Source organism: Balaenoptera ricei, chromosome 4 (genome assembly GCF_028023285.1).
Source record: "Balaenoptera ricei isolate mBalRic1 chromosome 4, mBalRic1.hap2, whole genome shotgun sequence".
Taxonomy (NCBI): domain Eukaryota; kingdom Metazoa; phylum Chordata; class Mammalia; order Artiodactyla; family Balaenopteridae; genus Balaenoptera; species Balaenoptera ricei.
In genome coordinates, this window is record NC_082642.1 from 65,317,034 (window position 1) to 65,343,927 (window position 26,894).

Below are 26,894 nucleotides of genomic sequence, written 5' to 3' on the forward strand. Positions count from 1 at the left end.
TGGGCGGCCGCCGCTCGGCTGCCTCTGGGGCGGGGCGGCCCAGCTGCGCCCCGCGGGGGGAGGGTCGCCCGTGCCTGACCTCGGGCGGCGGCGCTCGGCCGGGCGGGCCCTGCCTCCGCCCTGCCGGCTGCTGGGGTCGCGCACAGTGCACCGCGCGTCCGCCCTGCCCCCTCTTTCCGTGTCGCGCGGCGGCCGAGCGACCAGGGCGCCCCCGGGTCTGGCCCGTCTCCACCGAGCAGCGGGTGGGGCGGGGGCGGGGCGGTGGCGGCCCCAGACAGCCGGCTGGGCGACTCGAGGAAGGAAGGAGGGAGGGCGGCGGTGGGGGTGGGGCGGGGAGGGAACATCCTGTCTGCGCCGGGTGCACCGCAGACAGCGCCGCGCGCCAGCCGCCCAGACGGCGCGCGGGGCTGGGGAAGCCGGGTGCGCGCCTGGGGGGAGGGGCGCGCGCGCCAGACGACGGGCCGGGGGAGCCCTCGGGAGCCACAATAGGCCAGACGGCGCGCGCGTCCCCGAGGGGCTAGGAGCCGCGAGGCGGCGGCCGGCCCGCGGGCGCGGTGCTGCTGCTGGCCCCGTTCCCCTACCCCCCGCCCCTCCGCCCTCGCTCTGCCCCGGGCGGCCGGAGACGGCGGCGGCGTCTGCGGGAAGCCGTGTGTCTCCGCAGTGACGTGGGCGGGCCGAGGACTCGGTGACGTCAGAGGACTGTGTGTAGCGATGTGTGTGGGGTTCGGAGCAGCGCCGGCACAGCCGAGGGGAGCGGGCGAGCGGCGGCGGTGGCGGCGGCGGGCACAGGTGCGGCCTCGGCTCGCTGGGGGGACGCGGCGGGAGGCAAGGGGCGCGCGGCCCCCTGGGCGCCCGACGGCAGCGCCGGGGGTAGTGGGGAGTTAACAAAGCTCGTCGGGCTTCCTGGGGCGCGGAGGCCGGAGTCGGGGGTGCGGATGCGCGGGTCACGGGTGGGGTCGGAGCCCGGGGGGGGGGCGGCGCGGGGCGGGTGTCTCACGGCGTATCTTGTCTCGCTGATGCCGGGTGGTGGGCAGGGGCAGGGCGCTGCACTTGACCGGAGCCGTCGGGACCCGGGAGACCTGGGCGCCCGTCCCCACCCCCCCTGGACCCCCGCCCCCCCGCCGCCTGTCTGCGCTGCGCGGGGATGCCCCGGGCTCGACCCGGTTGGTCGGCGCCCAGCGGCTGGGGGATCCCGGCAGGACTCCCCAGCCGCCCCTCTCTCTTCTGGCCCCGGGCGGGCGAGGGAGGTGCAGCCTTAGGGGTGCTGAGGGTAACGCCGAGAACTTCCCGGGGAGAGGGTGCACGGGGGATTTCCAGTCTTCCCAGCGGCCCACTCAGCGGGGTGGTGTGGGGAGGGCACTGGGGGTGTTCCGAGACCGCGGGGGGGGCTCCTTTTCCTCCACTTCCCACGACCCTCTGGCACGCCCCGAGGCGTCCCGGGTCTTCCTCCCCACCCCCCCGCCGCCTCCTCGGGTTTGAGATGGGTGGGTGGCTTAGCGTGGGCCGAGGATTTCAGGGTTTGGGGCTCCCCCATTCTAGGTCTTGCCTCCTCCCCTCTTCCTTGGCCAGCGTTGGCTGAGGTGTTTCTGTGGTGGGCGAAATCAGTACGTTGGCTAGTGGCCTTGGTCCTTAACCCTTTGGGTCTGTTTTAAGGTAAATTGCTCGCAGTTTGGGAGGCAAAAATTTCGATTTATTGGATTCCTTTTGGAATTTCTCTCAAGAAGGAAGTGGAAGAAGAATCTTTTCTTTTTTTCCCTCTTCCTCCATTTGCATTCTTTGTGAGGTCTGTCTGCCTTGTGCTTTTTGTCCCGGATTAGTCTTGTTCAAGGATGGAGATTCCCAGGAGTGGAGTCTGTAGCTTTTGGCTTCCATTAAGCAAATTCTCTAACCCTTTAAAGGGAAAGTTAATTTTTGCCTACAGTCATTCCAGAAAAGTAGCCTACACTGACTAGATGAATTGTGCACTTAAGAGTGTAACTTACATATGGTAGGTATGTTAACTAGTATCTGATATTTTTGGATAAAACTGGTGGGTTTTTTTTTTTTAATTGAGAGATGAAGTAATAGGTGATTTTAGCTAAAATGGCATAACTGAGAAAACCTTTAGTATTGAGTTTTGGGTGAGATGATCTCTTTAAGGTTCTTCTTGTTCTGAGTAGGAGTAGCCCTCTCCGTTTTGAGGGATATTATTGCAACCTTTACCCATTCTCCCAATTGCTTTCCTATTTAAATGAAGGTACTTCTAGTTAACTGGTATTAGATTTAAAGGAATCACTCAAGTGTCACCTTTGGTAAAGTGAACTCAGTTTAAGATTAAGAAACTATTTTCAAACTGACCCTTTGGGCTCTGGAGCAAATTCAAATGTAACTCTCCCCCAACCCCCTTCTCTTCCAGATTAATTAAAAGAAGAATGAACAGTAATCCTGAAGATAACTGGGCAGTTCTTCTTTAGGTTTCATTTTTAATTGTAGAAGTTCAAGTGGCGTCAGAGGCTCTTCTTAACTGGTGTGAGGATTTATACAAGCCTTCATTTTGTCCACACAGACCAACAGATCATCATTTTTAGAGAAGATACTTTTTTCCCTCCTTTCTTGGTGTCCTTGGTGCCAAATACTAAATTTGGGTGCATAATTTTGACTCAACTAATTGCATAAACTTTTTGCGTGTTGTGCTTAAAACCAAACCAAACTGTTGCGTTGAACTTGGACATCTTGAATTGAGAGAACTGGTAACTTTATTTTAATACGTATATCTGAAGAACTTAAGAAAACAAAGGCTTCCTCGGAGGTGTGCCTCTTAAAATTATTTTCTGTGTTATTAGACAATAAGAAATTTTATAGCACTTGCAGTGAAATTATACTTAAGAGTATAAGCAGAACCAAAACAAAGTTGCAAAATCTATTGAGTAGTTTAGGGAGATCTCTCTTTGGAAATTTAAATTTTCTGTGACAGTAAGTTACCATAAGTATTGGTATACATTGTGTTTCTCTCTTCAAATAAGCAACTAGATAACAATGCAAATCTCAGACTTACTTATTTAACACAATAGTTTTTAGCAATGGAAAACCTACAGACAAATTTTTCCTTGGTTCAGGGCTCAAATAAAAAACTGAACGGGATGGGAGATGATGGCAGCCCTCCAGTGAAAAAAATGATGACAGACATTCATGCAAATGGAAAAATGATGATAAACAAGATGCCAACAGTAAAGAAGGAACACTTGGACGACTATGAAGCGCCAATGGAAACTGATGAAGAGCACGTCAAGAGAACCTGTGCCTCTGTGCCTGAACCTTTACATTTAAATCCCAGTTTGAAACACACTTTGGCACAATTCCATTTAAGTAGCCAGAGCTCTCTGGGTGGACCAGCAGCATTTTCCGCTCGGTATTCCCAAGAAAGCATGTCACCTACTGTATTTTTGCCTCTTCCATCTCCTCAGGTTCTTCCTGGTCCACTGCTCATCCCTTCTGATAGCTCCACAGAACTCACCCAGACTGTGTTGGAAGGGGAGTCTATTTCTTGTTTTCAGGTTGGAGGAGAAAAGAGACTCTGTTTGCCCCAAGTCCTAAATTCTGTTCTCCGAGAATTTTCACTCCAACAAATAAATACAGTATGTGATGAATTGTACATCTATTGTTCAAGGTGTACATCAGACCAGCTTCATATCTTAAAGGTCCTGGGAATACTTCCATTCAATGCCCCGTCCTGTGGGCTGATCACATTAACTGATGCACAAAGACTGTGTAATGCTTTATTGCGGCCACGCACTTTTCCTCAAAATGGTAGTATACTTCCTGCTAAAAGCTCATTGGCCCAGTTGAAGGAAACTGGCAGTGCCTTTGAAGTGGAACATGAATGCTTAGGCAAATGTCAGGGTTTATTTGCACCCCAATTTTATGTTCAGCCAGATGCCCCGTGTATTCAGTGTCTGGAGTGCTGTGGAATGTTTGCGCCCCAGACATTTGTGATGCATTCTCACAGATCACCCGACAAAAGGACTTGTCACTGGGGCTTTGAATCAGCCAAATGGCATTGCTATCTTCACGTGAACCAAAAATACTTAGGGACACCTGAAGAAAAGAAACTGAAGGTAATTTTAGAAGAAATGAAGGAGAAATTTAGCATGAGAAATGGGAAGAGGACTCAATCCAAGGCAAGTTTTTTTTTTTTTTTAATAGCAATTTTGAATAACGGTAATGGTTTACTTTGAAATTAAAAGTCTATTTAGAATATAACTGTTAAGAAACTATTACTGCTCATGCAACAACAGCAAAAACTCATCTAAATAATATGTTATGTTTGTATTACACGTTTTAGGCTATAAAGTGCTTTCCTGTATGTGTTCTCATTTGATCTTCCAAACAACCTAGTGAGAGAAGTGGGATTATTCCCATTTTACAGATAAAGAGAATGAGGCTCAGAGAGATCAAGTGGCTTTCCCAAGATTATATAGCCAGGGAGTGGAGGATTTGGGGCTTCTTTCTCAAGCCATGTCCTCGTTTTCACACATCTTGCTTTTTGATGACTAAATCAGTTGTTTTCCTAGGACTCAAGATAATTTACACTTTGGTGTTATCTCTATTTGCAAATGATACAATAGCTAGCCAAAACAACTCTGGTGGTGGGCTCCAAACAGCTTTTTTCAAAGGTATATTTAGGATTTCTGACATTGTTTCTGTAATTGAATATTCAGACTTGATCAGTACTGGAGACAAATGCAAAAGACAGATCTATCTGAAGACTTCGTGATTCTAGCCGCTAAGAATTTTTTTTAAAGAGAGGAATAATTTAAAAAAATTATGACAGAACAAAGATTATTTTATTTTTTATTTTATTGTTTAACTTTTTAAAAAATTTATTTAATTTATTTATTTTTGGCTGCATTGGGTCTTCATTGCTGCACGCAGGCTTTCTCTAGTTGCAGCGAGCCGGGGCTACTCTTCCTTGTGGTGCGCGGGCTTCTCATTGCGGTGGCTTCTCTTGTTGCGGAGCATGGGCTCTAGGTGCCTGGGCTTCAGTAGTTGTGGTGCGCAGGCTCAGTAGTTGCGGTTCATGGGCTCTAGAACGCAGGCTCAGTAGTTGTGGTGCACGGGCTTAGCTGCTCCGCGGCATGTGGGATCTTCCCGGACCAGGGCTCGAATCTGTATCCCTGCATTGGCAGGCGGATTCTTAACCACTGCACCACCAGGGAAGCCCAAGATTATTTTAGATTAAATAAATATTAATATAAAAACGTCTCAGCAAAGAGATTTTAAACTTATTATTTTCCCACTGCATTATCTGGTAGGCTAAACTAGTTCATTCTAAGAGTTTGAATGGCTGGCTAATAGATAAGATTTAGGCTGTTAAATATTCAGTTTGTTGATCTGGTTTTTAAATATTTTCCTACTTGATTAAAATCAGTATAATAGCTAACACTAAGTGTTTAAAACGTGGCAAGCATTGAACAGTTTTACACGTATAATTTTATTTGATTGGTACCACAAAAGATTGGCCGTGTTTCATCTTAAGAATCTAATTTTTCCACTATTAATCAGCTTTTATTCCTTGAAATATCTCTGCCCTTTCTACTTCACAGAAGTATTAAATGGCTGAAGTTTATTTACAGCAAGATTAGAGCTTGGGTAAGAAACTAAGGTTTGGTGGCCTGTGCTTTAAACCTTTCAGGTTTTGGGGGAAATTTAGTTACAGTGTAGTTTTAAGACAGTGATTTGCTTCTGAAGCCCAATGAAGATAATTTCAGACTTGAATTCAGGGTAGTTTGCTACTTGCTGATTCCAAAGGGTCAGTACTTCTTGGAAATTCCTTGCCTGTGGCTACTAGATAAGTTTATATTGTTTAACTGATTTTAAAACAGAATTGACTTCAAGCCAGTTCTCACATTGTTGGACATGCTTACAGCTGGCCTGGTCCCATGCTGAAAATTGTGTTTAGAATTGTCTGTATTCTCAAAATGTGGAATGCCCCTTTTGATATTTATGATATCTTGCCCTAACCTAACTAGGACTCTTACATGTCCATAGGTGGCCACATTATTTGCCAGATATTCTTGGTCCAATCTTGATTGCTCTGACATAAGCATTTTTGGGATAAATTACTTTGCCTAATATTCCTGCTCTGTGTTTGTGAGAAAAAATATCTGAGAACCATGATAAAGGTTAAAAAAAAAAAGATGATGAATTTACTTAACTGAAACTGAATGTGCTAGGGTTTGGTTAAAATTGAAACTGTCCTTCATCAGGATGTAGTCATTTATTGTCTCAGAATTTATTAATTTGAATTCAGTTTTTATTTGGGGAAGCTGTGAGATTTTTTTTCCCCATCTTTTTACTATGTTATGTTTTGCAGTATTTGCTACAGTTTCTGGTGTATTCTGTTATTTTTTCCAATTTTACGTGAATTTTTAAGCAATTTAAGGGAATTTGAAAATTTCCAGTAATCAGACCTTTAAGAAAGAAGTTTTGGGGGAGTTCATGTGTAGTAATACATGCTGCCACTTCACATTTTGAAAATTTACTCCTCAAAACTTGGTGAAGTAATTCTCTTTTGAAGTTGAGATGAGAAACCGGTGGGTTCAGATGGGTCACATGCTTCTGGTTGTATAACTGGTAAGTGGTAGAATCAGGAGTTGAATGCAGGTCTTCTGACTTGAAGTCTGGTAATTTTCACTACTTTTCCCATAAGCAAACTCAGTAGCAGAAACTGAATTTTGAGAAACATTAACTTTTCTTATCAACTTACCTTAGTATAATGGTTCTTAAGCTCTCTATTAACTTGTATGTAGACTAAGGTATTTTACTGGGAAGGGGGCAAGGAGATAGTCCTTGGCTGGGGAACATTTTTCATTATCTTCTGTGAGTCACTGAATTGGTTGCCCAACAAACCAAACACATCCAGAGGAAGCTCATTAAAAAAAGCCAAAACAGGCTTTTTTTTAAAAAAAATTAAAGCATATACTAAATATATTAACCTCTTATCTAAAGGTCCTTATGTTTAGTGTGAACACTAATGTAATTGGGTATGTTTAGTTAATGTAGTCAGAGTAGTTTTTTGGATTTTAAAAAACCCCTCAAACTCAGTAGGCAATTGTTTGAAACGTAGCAACTGTTAAATTATTTCTAAGGATGGAAATTATATTAGTGATGGTCACCAAACTATTTGCATAACTAAAAACTATTTACTTTGCATAGTTAGGAGCTATATTTAGATGGGAGAAATAAGTGGTAGAAGGTCAGTGTTCTAAGTGAAGAGCTGACTATTCTTTGCAGACACCGGAGGTATAGTATTTTGAACTCTTTCTCACTCAGGTCACCACAAGAAATAATACTTGATTTTTAGATCTGCCTAGGTTGCTTTGCAAAATGGTGTTATCAAAACTGTCTCTTCATATCATTTGAGTTTTTTATGTTTTTATTAGAAAAATGATTGCATTTTATAGTGCACAAATATATGGAAGAATATCATATTATTGATTCTTTTCCATATCTCCAGTGGGTATTATTTATTTGATCTAATTCTGATTTTGTTGAATCTTAGTTTCTATCTGTGGAAAAAAGGTTTGCCAAGCAAACTGATCATTTGTAAGTAAAATTTGAAGGGTGATGTTTCCTTGAGATTATTTTCAAGCACATTAGAAAAACCTATTTGTAGTCAACTGATAAGATCATTATAGGTGATTCTTTGCTGTTACAGCATGTGGCTGACAGTCTCCAGTTCACTAAGTAAAGATGGTTTATGCCTTTATAATTTTTTAGGAGTTAAAATTTAGATTTCTAACGTTTAGACTTGACTACTGTTAGGTAAGTAAAATAATATAGTTTTTACTTTGCTTAGGGAAAAAACCCTATGGATTATCTGTGATGCAAATAGATTACCTAAAGATATCAACTTAAAAGCTTTCCTCTTAAAGCCTATTAAACATTTCACTTTTTTTAGTTTTGCATTTTTCTTACAGTTCATTTCTGCGAGGTCATTGGCAATAATGATAATCCTACAAAAAATTTCTCCCCTCTTGTAAGCTATTATACTTTTGTTTAGGAAGTGTGTTTCTTAGTACAAACCTAAGTGAGGTAAAGAAATACACTAGAGAGGATGGGTAACTACAAAGAGTAGTGTTGGGACAAAATGTGTACCAGTAATAATTGTGATAGATTTGATGGTAATTTGTTACATCAGAGGCAGAGTTTGCATTTTATGATTAGCATAAATTTTTATTAAGTGGCGATAAGGTCAGAATCAAATGAAGTATTTGTGCTCATATAAGGGACGAGTATGAATATTTTTGTCTAACTTTCTAAAATTAACAACTGTCTTAATGAGTTTTGAGGCTTTTTTCCTGTTTTCCCAGAATTTAGTTTACTGCTTGGCAGGTCAAAGTTACTCAGTGAAAAAGAAAAAAAATTTTAAACTGAATAAATTTTTGGGAGACAATGCTCCATTGTATTTTAGAATATTGGGGATTTTTTTGGAAAAATTATGGTTTAACCCTTAATAAACTTATATAATTTGCAAATAAACTGTTGAATAAGACAACTGATCAAATGAGAGAATGGATGTAAAAGTATTTTGGAAGTTAAGAGTCTAGAAATATCAGATGGTACTTCAAACTATTATTGAAATATTTACTAATATGTATTTCAGGATTTTTCCTTTCCCCAAACATTTTCTTGATTTATCTGAAGATATTTCTAAGTAAGATAACTGAGTGTTGGACTCAGCTGTATCTCACTTTTAGTTGTTTGTACACAGTAATTATACTAGTTGGATATTTGTTTATTTATCAAAATGAAGTATGCAAGAAGAAGGTACAAAACAAGTTTGTTATAAAATATGTTATAAGAAGGAAATTTCAGTGAAATCTTTAGAATGGCTTTGGGAATAGTGCCCCCTTATGGTTTAGGAAATATAGAGTCTGTATTCATTTTATCATTAAAAAATGGTAGAACATTTAAAAATGTTCGTGTTTAAAAAAAGGCTTCTGATAAAAAGCTTTATCCTTTTGGTCGGAGAAATGGGAAAAGAATTAAGAAACTTCAAGGAAGAAAAGAAAAAGGATAGGCCTGAATCAGTACATAGTTAGCCAGTAGTGTTCTCAAACCTATGCATATGTTATAATTTATACCACTTGGAGAACAAGGAAGAAAGCAAGAATTGGATTAATTTCAATGCCTTTAGAATTCTGGGAGTAGAGAGTGTGGAGCCAGAACTCAATTTGTTGAAGTAAAGAGGTAGAACTAGTTTGGGAATCGTTTTGGTAATGGCTTGAACCTTTATTTTGTCCATGCATAAAATTTGGTCTGTTGAGGTTTCATATACGTTACATATACATTAAAATAATGTAAGGATTTTATTTGACTAAAAAGGCATAAAGAATATATAATTTAAGGTGTGGTTTGGTTCCATCACTAAATAAAATATTACAGCACCATGCTAGACAGAAAGAGAAATGAATAGGAAAGATTTAAAGTTAGTTTAAAACTCATTTTGATTCCTAGACTTAGAAATGGGTCACAGAAATATGTATGTAAAGACTAGTTGGAGGCTCCCTAGGGCAGGAATTCATCTTGTAGTTTCTAAACCTAGAATGTGATGGATGCTTAACAAAAGTTTGGATACAACTGAAATGAAGAGTCTTAGTAGCCCTAGAAAGCTACCAGTGATTTTTAAGGAGGAAAAGAGTTTAGTTTTAAAGCAAAGCAGCATTTTGTTTTTATTTGTGGTATTGAATTTATTTTGAGATTTCTAATAGCCTTAAAAGTGCATATTTTGTTTCTCTTATGGGGACAAGGAATACAAAAGTTAAACTTACTAAAGACCATTTTGGTACATAATACTACAGCTTTTATTCCATTTTGAAAAATTTTTTTGGTGTGATTATGAAAGCAATATAGGCCCATTAGAGTAAATCCTAAAAAAAGTACAAAGAAGAAAACAGAATTTCCTCATAATTTCACCATGGAGTGATAACCACCATTGGAATTTATTCCTTTACGTACATAATGCTTTGTAAATCTGTGCAAAAGCATCTGTAGAGTGCACATGTTATTAATTTAAGACCTAATTGTTGAAATAATACATTAGGACAAACTTTAGGACATGTACTTAGAGCAGTGTTTATCAAATTGCAATTTGTCACCCATGCAGCCTTTCTCATCTGGGGTTCTATGAGAGGAGAATTAAGCCATAGAAAGGATGGTATATAGTACCTTTCTAAGTCCTTTGGAGAGAAGTTAATTTAATGCATACCATGGAAGCTTTGCAGAGTTTGGGCTTAATTTTCTTGAGAACCTCAGTTGAGAAGGGTGAGGGGGATATCAAAGAAGTCAATTTACTGGGTCACCAGCATTTTAAAAATACATGAAATAGAATAAAAGTTTAAAAAATGCAATATATTGCACATAGTAAAATTAATTTACATTTTGATATTGTCAATTTACATTACTTGAAGGCCAAAATAATCTGAGATAATTTTTAAAAAGCATCTATGCTGAAATGGGATAGAAAAGCAAAGCCTTACATGTATATAGATTAAAGCTTTTCTTTAAAATTAATTTATTTTTGGCTGCGTTGGGTCTTTGTTGCTGGGTGCAGGCTTTCTCTAGTTGCGGTGAGCGGGGGCTACTCTTCGTTGCGGTGCGTGGGCTTCTCATTGTGGTGGCTTCTCTTGTTGCGGAGCACAGGCTCTAGGCACACAGGCTTCAGGAGTTGTGGCATGCAGTCTCAGTAGTTGTGGCACGCAGGCTCAGTAGTTGTGGCGCACGGGCTTAGTTGCTCCGTAGCACATGGGATCCTCCCGGACCAGGGCTTGAACCCGTGTGTCCTGCGTTGGCAGGCGGATTCTTAACCACTGCACCACCAGGGAAGCCCTATAAAACTTTTTATAACAGATATTTTAGTGAAAAGATGTATATGACATGGAAATTTTCAAATAATTGCAATATTAAGTGGATTGGACACCATAGAATTCCAGTGTAAAGAAATTATTTTTAAAGTCCCAGAAATTATTTTTAAAGTCCCAGAAATTAACAGGATTTTTATCAGTTTGTTCTGTTTCCTTTAAGTTTTTTTTTTAAATAAATTTATTTATTTTATTTATTTATTTTTGGCTTCATTGGGTCTTCGTTGCTGCACATGGGCTTTCTCTAATTGCGGCAAATTCGAGGTGTGCAGGCTTCTCATTGCGGTGGCTTGTCCTTGCGGAGCATGGGCTCTAGGCATGCGGGCTTCAGTAGTTGTGGCACGCGGGCTCAGTAGTTGTGGCTCGTGGGCTCTAGAGTGCAGACTCAGTAGTTGTGGCGCATGGGCTTAGTTGATCTGCGGCATGTGGGATCTTCCTGGACCAGGGTTCGAACCCTTGTCCCCTGCATTGGCAGGCGGATTCTTAACCACTGCGCCACCAGGGAAGCCTTGTTTCCTTTAAGTTTAAGGGAGGAATATCGTCCTACTGACTTTTACATGGCTTTGTTTCCATGAAGGATTTAAGAAGAGAGTTGCACATTATAAGAATGTGAGCCTTTGCTTTTCCTGTGAGAGTTTTTAAGCACCTTAAACCTAAAGTTGGCTTTGTGAGGTAGATATGATTCTGCAGTGTGGAGGAGCAACAGACATTGTTGTGATTTCTGCAGATCCATCTTTGATAAGTTAGTGGAAGTGCTTAGACCATATTGTTCTGGTTTTGCATTAGGTTGATTAATTCTAATAATTCCAATGAAACGAGGCACAAAACTAAGCCTTAAAATCTCATAAGTAGCTATTTGCTACCTTGTAACACTATTCCTGTTTCAGTTGCTGAAACACTCATTCACAACCTGTTGGAAGTATTGAGGAAACCTGATCCTATTCTGAGAGATTCAGTTTCTTTCAGTAGGAGTTGTTGGCAGCTGTCTGGTAGGGTGTCTTTTGTGTCCTTCTGAAATCATTTATGGACCACTTGAATGTCTTAGTATTATACACAGTAAAAGGAACCTGGCAGGTATATTGGCTTTATAGCTAAGGAGTTGTTGCTTAACTATGTGTTTGGTCATGTGTTTACTAAGGTTGCTAACGATTTATGTTTGGCTTGTACAAAGTAATGTGTATTTAATATGCATTATATTTTACTTTTTATGTAAGCACATCATTATAGGAGATAGACTATGAAATTTATCAGTCTACTTCATATGCTTACTGGCTTATAAATACCAAAATGTAAAAATTAATCTTTGTCTTTCTAAATTCTATTTTAAAAAATATTTTAAAAAGATTTAATTCTGATTTTTTGAGGGGAATTTTTGAAATCCCATCAATACTTTGAGATATTGTCTTGATTTCTTTCGTTCATCAATGTTTGTCATTAGTCCTTAAAGATCATAATATTAATCTGACACTGTAATTAGAAACTAAAGTGCCACCCAAAATCAAAGTTTATTATTGAAGATAAATCTGGGAATTTTAAAGCATTTTGATTTTTGTTTTTTGGGGGTTTTTTTAGTGCAAATTGGAATGTTAGTATACAAAGGGTGCTGAGTGGGTGGAATTGCTTTTGTAACTAGAAAGTGGTGACAAATGCTTATTGGTCTTTTTGTAAATGAAATTAAGTTCTCTAAACTATTTGTCATTGTGAGGCTAATAAGCATGGTACCAAAATACAATGATTCTTTATTAGGAAACCTGATTATTAAAGGGTCATGTGTACATAACACAGTAAGCTGAAATTTAGAGAAACTTGCATAAAACATTTCCTAATTTTTACTTAAAGTTAACTTCTGTACATTTTGGGCTTATTTAAATTTTGCTTTCATAGACGTTATTTGTTGTTTTACGACTTAGAGAAAGAACTTTTGGAATGAAATCATATGTCTGAAATTTTTCTTATATGTTTCAGATGAGGATGCCATCTGTTCATTTTGTGGTAGATAATTATGGGGAAGTTGGGCAATAGAAGTATTTTAAAATCTTAAGGCTCTAACTTAAGCTACTAAGTGATCTACTTCTCTTCTTTGCCAAGTAATGTAATGTATTCTATTTTAATGTTTAAGTACACGAAGGGAATTAAGTTATTCTCATATTGAAAGGTAAAAGAAAAGGCAATAGATGTGCGTATCTTGTTGTCTCATTTTTATTCCTGATCAGTAGTAGCATTATTGCTGTGCCATTTAATTATATTGTTATTTTTTTGAAGACCTAATTTGTATGTTGCCACAAATGCAGAATAGATGAGAAAATCTGGCATGCCCCTGAATGTTCTGTTGTATAATATGTGCTTTTCGTAATTGTTTTTAACATGCAGTTAGGATAATTTGTTATAAATGTGTTTATGGCTTACCACAGCATATTAGGTAAAATTAACTCCCAGCATTTTATCATGGTTAGTGTTGTGCATTTCCCCATCATTTATATTATTTAATTTGTAGATCTGATCTCTAAAAATACAACCCAGAGACTGTTGGTACTTCATTGAACAGAAGGGTGTTAAATGTGAAAGAGACTATCTTGTGAGTTTCGTGGTAGCAGATTAACCTTAAAAAAGGCCACCCTGGGAATTAATGAGCTACACTGTCATTCAGAATTCATTCAGCAAGTATTTATTGAGTCCCTACTACATGCCAGGCATGGTGCTAGGTACTGAAAATACAAAAGTGATTAAGACAGTACTTGACCTCAAGCTGCTGTTTAAGCAGAGGCCGAATAGCCACTCATCAGGGATTTTGTATAGGGAGTTCAGACATTACCTAGAGGACTGCACTAAGCGATCTTTAAGGAAGGTTTTTTTTAATAACCCCTCCTCTATGACTCTCTTCATGTGTTGGTGCAAGAATAGGAAACAAAATAAAGGTCAGAAACTGGAGAGGAATGGATGTTTAAATAGAAAGAATGTGCTAGCAATTATTTAAGGTGGCATTTGAAGTTTAGAGACATCATAGAAACAAAGCTATACTGAGTTTGGATCATGAATAAAGGTAAAACTTATACAAATCAAGCTGTAGAGTTTTAAAATGAACTTGATCAAAATTGAATCAAAAAAAAAAAAATTGAATCAGATTTGAAGTCAAGATCTCTGGCTGAAGAAGTTTAGAATTTGTTATTCTGAAGATTTGACATTCCAGTTATCTGTAATAGGGAAAACTTTAAAATATATAAATCAATTTTAGTAATTGTAATTAAAAAAATCTGGAAACAGTTGATTTCTTGGGCAGTACATCCAGAATTGTCTCAGATATAAAACTGATTTAAAGTGGAGCTTTCCATATTTTCTAAATAATGAGTTTAACAAATAACTTCTAAAAATGAAATTCTCGTTTAATTTGAGCCAATCTTATATTTCATCGATTTGTTAGAGTGAGCTTATCCCTGCTCATTAACACCTCTTTTATCACAGTGTTGGGGTGAAAAATGTTCTGCCTAAGTGAGTTTTCTAGATGATGAAACTACTCTTCTCAGCACTGTGTCTTTTTAAAAACTTTAACCTTTTTTTAAATGAATTCTAAAATGTCTTAAATAGTTTTCAGTCTTTCTAAATGGTATGTGTATGGTATGTATATATGTATATGGTATACTAATAAATATAAGTATAAATATCGACTATAACTATGTCATGTTGACTCAAGACTTCTTAAACATCAGTTACTCTGTTGTGATAAGGGTAGGGAACAACTGAGATGTATTAAATTATTTGCCCTGGCCTATGTGTGATAAAGCCCTCAGATTGTCTTGCTTTTCGAATCAGTTTTTGTGTTTGTGTCTTGTAATTCTCGTCTCTCCTTAGGCTGTCAGCTGGCACCTGGTATCTATCATTTAGTATTTCTGTTGCCAGCAGTCAGTTCCCTTTCTAATTTATGGTAGAACTAAGCTATAGGCTGAGAAACTGTGTAAACAAATGATTGATTTATTTTATAAATAAGCAGTTGATTTTGCCCCAGATTCTGAACTTTAGAATACTTGATCAGGATTGTGAGGTTTTGAAACAAATTCTACTCTTATAGAGTCTAGAGGCCCTCACTGAATACTCACCTCTTAAATCCTTTCGAAATGCTGCTCTTTTCGCTATAATCTTGTGCTCTTGTTAGTCTTTCAAATTCCTTGCCCAGTAATTCTTAACAAAACATTGATCTCCTACCAATATGTGTGTGTGTGTCGGGGGAGGGGAGACAAAATATAAAACAAACCAAATGAGGAAGTTAGTAACCACAGGTTATTTATTCTTTTCTATCTCAGTTTCTGAACCTCAGTTTTCTGAGCTGTAAAATGGAGATAATTATACCTACTTAATGAGGTATTCATTAGAACTAAGCAGGATATAAAGTTCTTATGATGAACTTTGAGGTAGCCAGTTATCTTCTTCTCTTACTTTATTTACAGGTAGAGTTCATCCTTCAGGGCTAAAAAGAGCTTTTCATATTTATGAGAAAATGTGGTTTACTGATAAGTGTTAGCAGACACAGTGGTTTTAAAGTTTGGCAAAATATTGCTGTAGAATGTTATCTAATATAATATGCTAAGAAATACTATAGGGATGGGGGGGTATATTCTAGGTAATTGTAACAGCGAGAAGAATCAGAACTTACCAGTGCTGCACATTTGCAGAGTACTATTATTTAAAATGGATTTTTAAAATAGATTCCATAAGTATGATATTTGATGAAATCATTCTGGTAGTCCATGTTAACATACATGCTAAAACTGTTCTTGTGATGGGACAGTTCATGTCTCTTTTGGTTTTAAGTGACTAGACATGGTACTTTAAGGAAAGACTGCCTTATTAGAAGATGATTCTTAAATAACATAATTCTTTACTAGTCAGTGTTCTCCGGAGGCAGCCTATGGCTCTGTCAAGTAGATACATAAAATTACCCATCACATCCTCCTTCAATAAACTTTTTCCATTCCACATTTTTCTACAGATAGATACACCACCAGGAATGGAATTACAGTCATGGTATCCAGTTATAAAGCAGGAAGGTGACCATGTTTCTCAGACACATTCATTTCTACACCCCAGGTGAGTGGATATGGGCTCATTCATTCATTCATTCAACATCTATACATCAGGTACTATTCTAGGCCCTGGGAATTCATTTTATAGTTTTAGGGTTTTTTTGCTAATCAATGAAATGAATTATAAATAGTGTTGAGTATTTGAATTAACCTTTCCTGTGTGTTTCTATGTGTTTTTTTTCCCCTAGAAACAGGTCATTTCTTTTTTTCCCTAAAGTGAAAAAAATGGAAGTTTTCTTTTTATTGCCTTACTTCCCTTCAAGAAGTAAACCAACTCTTCAAGAGTGTGGTGTGCAACTTTGATATTTTAAAACGAAACTTTTTTGAAACTTAGAGGATTTCATAGTAGCCACACCCCTCAAAATCAATTTTCTATTTTCAATAAAAATGCACCTTAGATTACAGTTTTTATTTATAAAACCTAGATTTTTATCTGCTACTGTACATATTTATCTCCCCAAGCACAGTGATAAAGAATCTCGATCTTACTTACATTTATATAGTTCCTTCTATTCCTATTACATTTGAAGTAAGTTTTTGGGCAGTAATAAACCTGTCAGTTTTCTTAGCAGAATACTGAGTTTTCATTCTCAGAATTCATGTGATTGGTAAAGAGGAACTATATAGGTGTCCTGCACAAGGAAAATGTGATACGAGACAAGATTATTTAGAGTTCAGAAGATGAAGTGTTAGGTCAGTTAAATGGTTGCATCTTTTGGCTAAAGGTTAAGCAGATTATAGTTAATCATATGGCACTTAAATATCTAGCTCAAATTTTGTTCCATGAGTCTCTCAGATAATCTCCTGAACAATTTTATATGAGCTTTGAGTAAAATTGGTAGTTATCCCTTTGATCTTAGTTTTGCACAATTTATTATTGCTGTTTTATCAAATAAGTAAGAAATGCTAAAGTGTTTTCAGAAGATTGCTCTGTGGGGTTTGATCCAAGGAGGACTGCCCAGTAGCTGGGCAGCGTTCAGAATGCTGGTTCTCTCCCTGAGAAGGGAGGAGGGCCCTGGGAGCTCTTTGTTGGGGCTGTGATGAGTCAGGGCATAGCCTTGCAGTGTGGGACTGAATCAGTCTCACCACAATAAAGAACAAGGATTCCTTGGTTTGGAGGGGTGGCAGACAAGGAAATAGTCCTCCAGAGTAGTGTATAGTCTGTTTTCTTTCGGCATAAACCTTACCTACTCAGGGCTGTTGAACTGCTCTGTAAAGTACTTCATGGTTTTAGTTCTCATGTGGTTTTGAGGGAAGGAGAAGAGACTGATTTTCCAGTATCTTTTTAAGTGCTTAGAAACTACTTTTTGTAAAATAACAAAAATAACCTCATAATTTTGCTCTTTCTGCCTCAACTACTTACTTTTTCAAGAATTCCTTTCTATGACCCTTATTTTCTGAGTTGTTCTGTTATCTGGTTTGATTAAAAAAAATTGTTTAACCATAGAAATTGATGTAATATATTTTGCTTTTTACCTAAATGTAATATGTATCTTCTTTTGCCATTCTTTGTTTTCAGCTACTACTTATACATGTGTGATAAAGTGGTTGCCCCAAATGTGTCCCTTACTTCGGCTGTATCCCAGCCTAAAGAGGTCACAAAGACAGAGGCAAGTAGATCTATACCAAGACACTCAGAGAAGCCTCACAGTAGTGGGAAACATCAAAAAATAGTGTCTTATCCAGATGTTTCACTGGAGGAACAGGAGAAAATAGATCTGAAAACAAGTAGAGAATTATATAACCGCTTAGGTAAGTATTCAGAAATTATCTTTTTAAAATCAAATATCTAATAAACATATTCAGCATTTTCAAAGAGGATTTCTATTTAAGAGAATTTTCCAGATAATGGAAGCTTTTATCTTAAAAAAAAAAATACCACCTTTCAAAACTCTTGAGTGACTACTTAGACCCTCAGTTGTTCTGCTTATCTAGAATGGTGATAGATATAGAGGCTAATGAGCTAGAAAATAGACTACATGGCTGCATATTGCAAGTGACTTTTGTCTAATTATTTTTTCTTCTTCCTGCCTTTTCTTTACTGTCAGATTTCTTAAAAGGTCCTTATTTTTCTTTCTAATTTGCTGTGAACTGAGAAACCTTTTAACTAATAATGTGAAAAGTATATGATAATCTATAAAAATATTGAATCAACTTTGTTATACACCTGAAACTAATACAATATTGTAAATCAACTATACTTTAATTAAAAAAAAAAGTGTATGTAAGAGTAGTTAGGTATAGGACTCAGAGACACTTAGTCATGGAATAAGCAAGGTCTGAAAACTCATAGCTGTGGAAGCCAGGCAGATGGCATAAATGCAGAATGCTGACTGGACATTAAAAAAAACTGCATAGTTACAGTGCCTTTTAAAATACCGTGGACCAGACAAGACATGTCTACTCACATGCTGCCTGTGTTACCCTCTCCATAGATGCAGAGCTTTGCTGACAGCTTAGGCAAGTGCGACAGTTCTTCTCAGCTTTCTCAGAGCAGTCTAAGAGTCCTCTAGTTATCTGTTTTCATAGATAATTGAGATTCTTCAGGAGTTTTTGTACTGTAATTTTGAGATTTTTAAAACTCAGTTTTCCTTGGATTTAAATATGGCAAACAATAATTAGTAATGTATTAATTAATACCATTATACCATGTTTGCATTATATTTCCCAAATTATTTAATTCTAGAGACTTTAAGAAAATTGTTGAGATGTAATTCATATTCCTTAAAATTTACCCTTTTAGAGTATATGATTCAGTGGCTTTTAGTAAATTCACAAAGTTGTGCAATGATTACAACTATTTAATTTTAGAACATTTCATCACCCTAAAAAGGAACCCTGTAATCCAGTAGAAGTTACTCTTCATTCTTCCCTTTCACCAGGCTCTGTCAGCCATCAATCTATTTTCTGTTTTTATGGATTTGCCTATTCTGGACATTTCATATAAAAGGGATCCTACAACATATGGCCTTTTGTTGTCCAGCTTCTTCCACCAAGGATATTTTCTGAGTCCATATTATAGCATGTATTAGTACTTCTTCCCTTTTTATGGCTTAATAACATTTTATTATATGGATGGATAATACCCCATTTTGTTTATTCATTCACCTGTTGATGGACATTTGGATGTGTCCACTTTTTGGCTATTATGACTAATGCTGTTATGAACACTTATGCACAAGTTTTAATGTGAACGTATGTTTTCATTTCACTTGGCTATATATTTTGGAGTGGAATTGCTGGGTCAAATGGTAACTCTGTGTTTAATATCTTGAGGGACTGCCAAACTTTTCAAAGCAGCTGCACCATTTTCATTTCCAGCAGCGGCTTTTGAGGACTCCGATTTCTGCACATCTTTGCCAACACTTGTTATTGTTTGTCTTTTGATTATAGCCATCCTAGCGGTTGTGAAATGATATCTCATAGTTTTGATTTGCAATTCTCCAATGACTAATGATACTGAGTATCTTTTCATGTTTTTATTGGACATTGCAAATCTTTGGAGAAGTGCCTGTTGCGATCCTTTGCCTATTTTTAAATTGGGTTGTCTCTTTACAACTGAATTGTAAGAGTTCTTTATACATTATGGTACTATACCCTTATCAGATATAGAATTTGCCATTCTGTCAGTTGTCTTTTTACTTTCTTGGTAGTGTCCTTTGAAACACAAATTTTAAATTCTGATGAAGTCCAATTTATTGTTTCTTTCATTGCTTACTTTAGGTGTCATGTCTAAGAAACCATTGCCTAATCCAGTTAAGAGTTTTAGCTCTTACATTTAAGTCCATGATCCATTTTGAGTTAATTTTTATATAAGGTGTGAAGTTCAACCTCATTCTTTGTATATGGATACAGTTGTCCCAACACTGTTGAAAAGAATACTCTTTCCTGATTGAATTGTTTTGGCACCCTTGTTGAAAACCAGTTGCCCATAAAAGTATGGGTTTGTTTCTGGACTCAGTCTTTATGCCAGTACTACACACAATTTTGATTTCTGTAGCTTTGTAATAAGCTTTGAAATTGGGGATTGTGAGTCCTCCAACTTTGTTATTCTTTTTCAAGATTGTTTTGGCTATTTTGGTTTCCTTTTATTTCCATATGAATTTTAGAATCAGCTTGTCAATTTCTGCCACAAAGCCAGTTGAAGTTTTGATAGGGGTTGCATTGAAAAAGTAGATCATTTTGGGGAGTATTATCATTTATTGTAGTCCATTTGGGCTGCTGTAACAAAAATAACATAGACTGGGTGGCTTATACCACAAACATTTACTTTTCAACGTTCTAGAGGCTGGGAAATCCAACATCAAGGCACTAGCAGATTTGGTCTGGCAAGGGCTTGCTTCCTGGTTCATAGATGGCCATCTTCTCACTGTGTAGTCAAATGGTGGGAGAGCTCTCTGGAGTCTCTTTTATAAGGGCATAAATCCCATCAATGGGGGCTCTACCCTTATGACCTAATTACCTCCTGAAAGCCCCATTTCCTAATACCATTGCATTGGGGGGCTAGGATTTCAACATATGAATTTTGGAGGTCACTGACATTCAGATCATGATATCATCTTAACAATATTAAGTCTTCCAATCCATAAACATGGGATGGCTTTCCATTTATTTAGGCCTTTTATTTCTTTCAATAATGTTTTGTAGTTTTCATTTTACAAGTTTTATACTATTTTGTGAAGTTTATCCCTAAGTATCTTATTATTTTTTATTTCATTTGTAAATGAAATTGTTTTCTTAATTTCATTTATGGATTGTTCCAGTGACTTTTTAACAGAGTGATATTCATACTTTGTTACTTCATTTTTGCCTTTCAAAGATCCATCAGTCTCGAATAATTCTACAAGCAAAAAGAAACCTGAACCTACCACTTGCAACTTAGCCAGAGACACAAGCAAGGCGGGAATTGACTGTGATGCTTCAGCTTCGTCTCCACTTCTCGTCAAGGATGTCATTTGTGAGGATGATAAGGGAAAAATCATGGAAGAAGTAATGAGAACTTATGTAAAACAACAGGAAAAACTGAACTCAATTTTGCAGAAGAAGCAACAACTTCAGATGGTAAAATTGTTATCTAAATGATAGTCCATTGTGAAAAGATACTTTTGCATATTCTTAAGGAAAGTCAAGATGAGATGCTGTTAAATGTATTTAAGATTATTCAGTTGTACATTTATAAGAAAGATTAATATACTTTAAAATTTTTAGAGAAGATAGTTTTCAAGATAATTACTTATGTATAGAATTGATATGACAGCTGAATTTTAGATATGTTCTGTGCTGTTTTTTCCTGAATTGAAAATTCTAATGTGATGGAAATAAAGTAAAAATTATATTGTGATTCTTTAAATTACAGGAAGTTGAAATGTTGAGTAGTTCAAAAGCTATGAAGGAACTCACTGAAGAACAGCAGAATTTACAGAAAGAGCTTGAATCTTTGCAGAATGAACATGCTCAAAGAATGGAAGAATTTTATGTTGAACAGAAAGACTTAGAGAAAAAATTAGAGCAGGTAATGAAGCAAAAATGTACCTGTGACTCAAATTTAGAAAAAGATAAAGAGGCTGAATATGCAGCACAGGTAAGAATTACACAGTTTGTATAGTGTTGCCCTTTCAGCGTGGAAATTGAAGCCATTATTTTAATTTCATTAAAGAAATTACTTTATGTTAAGCTCGTTTCATTTAGACTAGATTTCAGAATAGACAGTTCTGTTAAACACAACTTTATATCATCCAAGATGATTTTTTGACCTTGATTGCTTTATTACTTTAAACTTATCAGGTTTCTGTAGTTTAGTTGTCCAAATTGCTAATCTCTAGCTATCTGAATATCAGAGGTTATGTTATTTTAATGTAGTATATGGGCTTTCAAATCAACGAATTAACAAACATGAACTGTTGCCCACTATGTTCACAGCACTCGGGCAAAAATGAATAGTAGCTCACAACTTGGGGAAGATGAACAAATAACTCTTAACCTGAGCCAGCTGTGATGAGAGGTATACTGAAGTGTAGGGCATAATGAAAGTGTTCTAGGTGTTCAGTTCTCTTGACCTTTTGTTTCACCTTCATTTTAAGGTCATGTCAAAGTCTGATTAATAGTATTAGATATTCAAGAGATGCATGCATTAAATAGTTCATTTTTGTAATAAGTAATTTGAAAGGAGGTCTTTGCCATGATGTGAGGAGTAAGTGGAAAAACAAAACTGAATGAAAACTGACACAGTCTTCTAAATCACACAGCTGGCAGAACTGAGACAGAGATTGGACCATGCCGAGGCTGATAGGCAAGAACTCCAGGATGAACTCAGACAGGAACGGGAGGCAAGACAGAAGTTAGAGATGATGATAAAAGAGCTAAAGCTGCAAATTTTGAAATCATCGAAGACTGCTAAAGAATAGAAACCTTTGAAGAGATTCATCTGTGTGTTCCCAACAGGGTTTATTTTTGTTTGTTTGCTTTGGTAATTGAATTATGAACAATTTATCTGCATGAAAATAACTAGGCATTGTATCCATTTGTAGATCAGAGAAAGTGAAGAGATTATATATTAGTATATAAATTTTTACATTTTCCAAATGAATGAAAATGTATGTTTCTTTGTACTTTTTTTTCAACCAGCTTAGTAACAGTACTTTACGGTTTCAACTATTAGATAATCTGCCTATATTTCTAATGCAATTTAACAGTTGCATACTTTTTAAAAGCTGCATTGTGTGATAGAAAATAGTTTTGATCAATTTTGTTATCCATATTTTAGATTCAATTTTAGATACAATGGTGGCTTCATATTTCATATATAGAGCTACTCAAGGAGTTGAATCTCCATTTTTTTTCATGAACACAATCTCCTTTCTAAGTTAATATAGTATACTCATTATTATAATCAAAATTTGCTTTTATTTTGTTCATATTGTGGAATGAATTTCCACCAGTTCTCTTCTATTTAATATCTCCTAAGAGACATTTTGTCAATAGAGGAATTTCATTGATGAGGTTATAGCACACCCCACGGGGAAGGATAACATGCTTTCTTATACACTGCTGCTAAACATAAGAAGCGGTTATAATTAGATTTTCTGTTTAAATGTGGTTATATTTAGAAAAAAATTTTTATGCAGCAACTTTAGAAGAGGGAATAAAATGAAATAATTTTTGAACTTTTGTTTATGTTGTTAATAGTGTTGTGAAAATATTAATGTACTTGAGAAAAATTGATACCATTGATGTACATCAGTTTCCATACAATCCATAATCCTCCTGTACAGTTTTTATATGTAGTTGTGGGTCTTACTGAAATTTATATAATGGATTTGTTTTCCTTAATGGATTTGTTTTCCTTTAAATTGTAAAATATTAAACACTTTGAAGGTTATTTTGGACTTTTGTATGTTTAAATGTTAAGTCTTACCAAAATGTGCACGAATGGACCATTTTCAGTTACTATTTAATATCAAAATCAGGAATTTACAGTCAACTGGTAGTGTATGATAGGTTAATATAGGGAAGTTTAGTTATCTGCTACTAAAAGGTTTTTAGATGATTTTTAGAAGACAGGAATTCCATAGTTTGGGGGAGGGACAACTTCTTCTGCACTTTTCTCTTTTTTTTTTGCACAGAAAATCCTGTCATTCTTTAATGGCAAATTTCATATTAGTTAATTCTTGGCTTAAAAGATACTAGGTAAAATTCTTAGTACGCATTTTTTAAAGAAAGTTTCCTGAAGCTACCATTAATCAACATTATTATCCCATGAATTTTATGTTTATGTTCTCGTGTAAGGTACTGTATGAAATTAACTTGAGAGCTAAGTTTATTTTTTAAATATATCAGCTAAGGTTAAGGTTATTTACTATTCCCATCTTAGACGATAGATACTTGGTATAGAACTTCAAAAATAAGTAGGTTATCATTTAACCAGTTATTTTCATATTTTGCTTAATGGTACTTATATATCCTAAAAGAATTTTTGTACTTCCCAAAGTATAGTTTCTTTACTAGAGTATGGTCTAAATGTGTATTTTCTATTTTCCATTTAACTTTTACTATATTAAACCTGCAATTAATTTGTTGATTCTTGTTCCTCCTTAAGGAGGAATGCATGTTAAAGTGACATACAGGAACAAATATTAAAAATGACATACCCTCCTAATACCTTTTCTTTATCTGGAGAAAGAAAAATCACAAATACATTTTATGATACTGTTTCATTTTAGTTGTGTGTTAGTTGTGTCACAGCTAAGCTTTTTGGGAGGTATAATTCAGGCCCCTATAATTTCATTTATTTTTCTAATTCACTCAAAATCTACTTATGTTACTTAGTTAAATGGTAAGCTTACTTAAGTTTCAACTCAAAACTTCTAAAACAAATTGCCTAATCTTTGAAATATGTTATTTAAAAGTTCTAAGCAATGCTTAATCACCTTTAAATTATCATAAACTCTTAATTTAGAGTTGAGTAAAGAGCTATTTTTTCTAGTTCTTCACATAAGGGAAACTTGCCACATGAAATTGTATAGTTTTCATTTTCCAGAAGATACACTGATGTGCCATCAGTTTCTGTCTAACTTCTTTGAAAATGTTTTTTTAGTCACTTGTAAATAGTATGCCTATTATAGTTAAAAGTAATTTCAAGTTAAACTGTACAACATAGCTTGAAAATATAGAGACTCTGTAATACTCTACAAGTGGCCTCTGCTAAAAATATCCATATAATTATTCTTCTATTTTTGCATGCTCATTTTGTGTGTTGGTTGCTAGCTTAAAGTTTGTTTCAGTGTTAGTTTTTGTGTGCCAATTCATCAGGCAAGCGGATTTTCCCGCAGATGTCATAATATTTTTCTTTTTAGGAAAAATATAAAAATATTTACTTTAAAAAGCTGCGTTAAAGGAACGGCCTATCAAAAGTGCTAGAGCATCTTTAAAAGGAAGAAAAGATAGAATGTTAGTTTACTGTGTGATGAGTAATGTTTAATTTGGGTGATGATAGTTTCTATACTCTAAACTTTGAGAAAACGGTACCAAATCTATAGTAAATGTAAAACCTGCTGTCATTGAGGAAGCTCTAAACAACCCTGATTTCACAAATACAACTTGTAACACTAGGAAAGGCTTTGACCAACAACATAAGTTTGGCTTGTGCTTTAGTTTTGTAAAGCATATTCTTTTGCGTGAATTTCTGTGTCCAGGAGAGTCAGGATGTTTTATGGTTCTTGAACTAATTTTATAACATATTTAATATATTACCAGTTGAGCTATAAAATCATTTGTACATATTGAATTGAAAACCAGTTACTAGAGTAGGTATAATAGACTGAGTACAATGATACTTGCAGGTTATCCATATATTTTAGAAGACATGACAGAACAACCATTTTATTTGCACATCTATGGCTTCTGTTTGAAGGAAAGTAAAATGATAAAGAAACTTGAGTAATATGAAACATGCTCAAGGTTATTTCCCTAAAAGTAATAGGAAAGCTGGTGCTGAAGGTTTTTTATCAGTATCTAAAATTTTCTTCTCAATGACTTATGTTTTGATTGCTTAGGGAAGAATCCTCATTTTTATTTGCTCTTACGCATTTAATCTGCACGACAGGATATTAAAAATTAATAGAATGAAAAGATGTGCTCATACTGTACATCTGTTTCTGTGCTTGAAACTACTTGTTAGTTTTTATTGAGCTGCCAGCAATAAGGGACACATTACTGCTGTATTATACATCGTGGGGTTGAATAACTTAAACAGCTTAAAATTTTTTTCTAGTGTAAGACACTTAAGGATTTCCATTATTGGAAGAAATTCGTATGGGTATTCTATATTGCATCTTGTTTAAAAGGACAGTCTCTTTTTTTTCTTTCGTAAAATCTTTCCATTTTAATTGGCTTCTAAACTATAATGCATAATGCAATTTGGAGCCTGTTGTTTAGTGATAGAATTAAATGTCTTATATAGTGCTACTGTGTTTGAATTAAATTGAACAAATGTAAGAACCAACATTTTAAAAATTAAGCCCAGAAAACAAAATAGTGTATTAAGTTAGTTGAATGTAAGAGAAATTCGTAAGATTTTTTTTTTCTTCAATATAAATACCTCACTTGAAAATAAAGCACAGCATACTTAAAGTAGTTCTAGTAAAAAAAAAAAAAATCCTACTAAAAGAATTGCTAAATCTTGAACAACTCTTGGGGAATTATAGTTTGGGAGAAATAAAATATACTTGCTTTTAACCATTCTGTTAGAAGTATTTATTTGTCCTGATAATTTTAAGCCAACACAGTAGTCTTAAATTATTTCTGAAGTTCTAATCTGTGAAGGCAGTAAATGAAAGATCTGTTATGCAACTGTTGAAACAAATTGTTGACTACATTGACCATAATTCAATTTAAAATCTTGCCAATGATGTACAGTTTTATGGTTAAAATTGCTGTGGTTGGTTGTATTACATGACACACAAAACTGTCCTCTACCTCACGTGAAATAAATATTTTATATGGTTTTACTATAAAACAAGACTCATCTATCTGGTCACTTAGTTTACAAATTTTGAATTATATTTATTGAAACATGACATACTGTGCTCTTAGCTTATACCTCAACTGTATTTTGTGCTGTTCTCCATTTTCATGCCTTGTAAATAACTTGTATAGATTGTGGATTAAATTCCAAATAAAAACTTTTAATGCCAATGAAATTGATTCAAGCTTTCTTCGTATCCTGTGTGAGTTCAGTGTTCTTGTTTCTTAAGATTGACATTTTCTCCTTTTGTTTCTTTAAAGTCTATTCATTACACAGCAAATAACTAACTTGAGAAACTTTTTAAATTGTAAAATGTGAAATTTTATGTAATATTTTATGTGATGAACATAGCATTTTGTGATTATTCTCTTTCAAGATACTTGGACTCTTGCTTTA

General features: G+C 36.4%; 1 protein-coding gene across 1 annotated transcript; it reads left to right on the forward strand.

The window, feature by feature from the left end:
* The first annotated feature begins 408 nt into the window (after window positions 1–408).
* Window positions 409–23,354, forward strand: SKIL (SKI like proto-oncogene). The gene is made up of 7 exons (XM_059920513.1): window positions 409–789; window positions 2,396–4,161; window positions 15,887–15,980; window positions 17,496–17,728; window positions 20,796–21,037; window positions 21,333–21,557; window positions 22,222–23,354. Exons 2-7 carry the CDS (start codon window positions 3,060–3,062, stop codon window positions 22,378–22,380), a joined length of 2,055 nt encoding a protein of 684 aa, XP_059776496.1. The 5' UTR covers window positions 409–789; window positions 2,396–3,059; the 3' UTR covers window positions 22,381–23,354.
* Window positions 23,355–26,894: the final 3,540 nt, after the last annotated feature.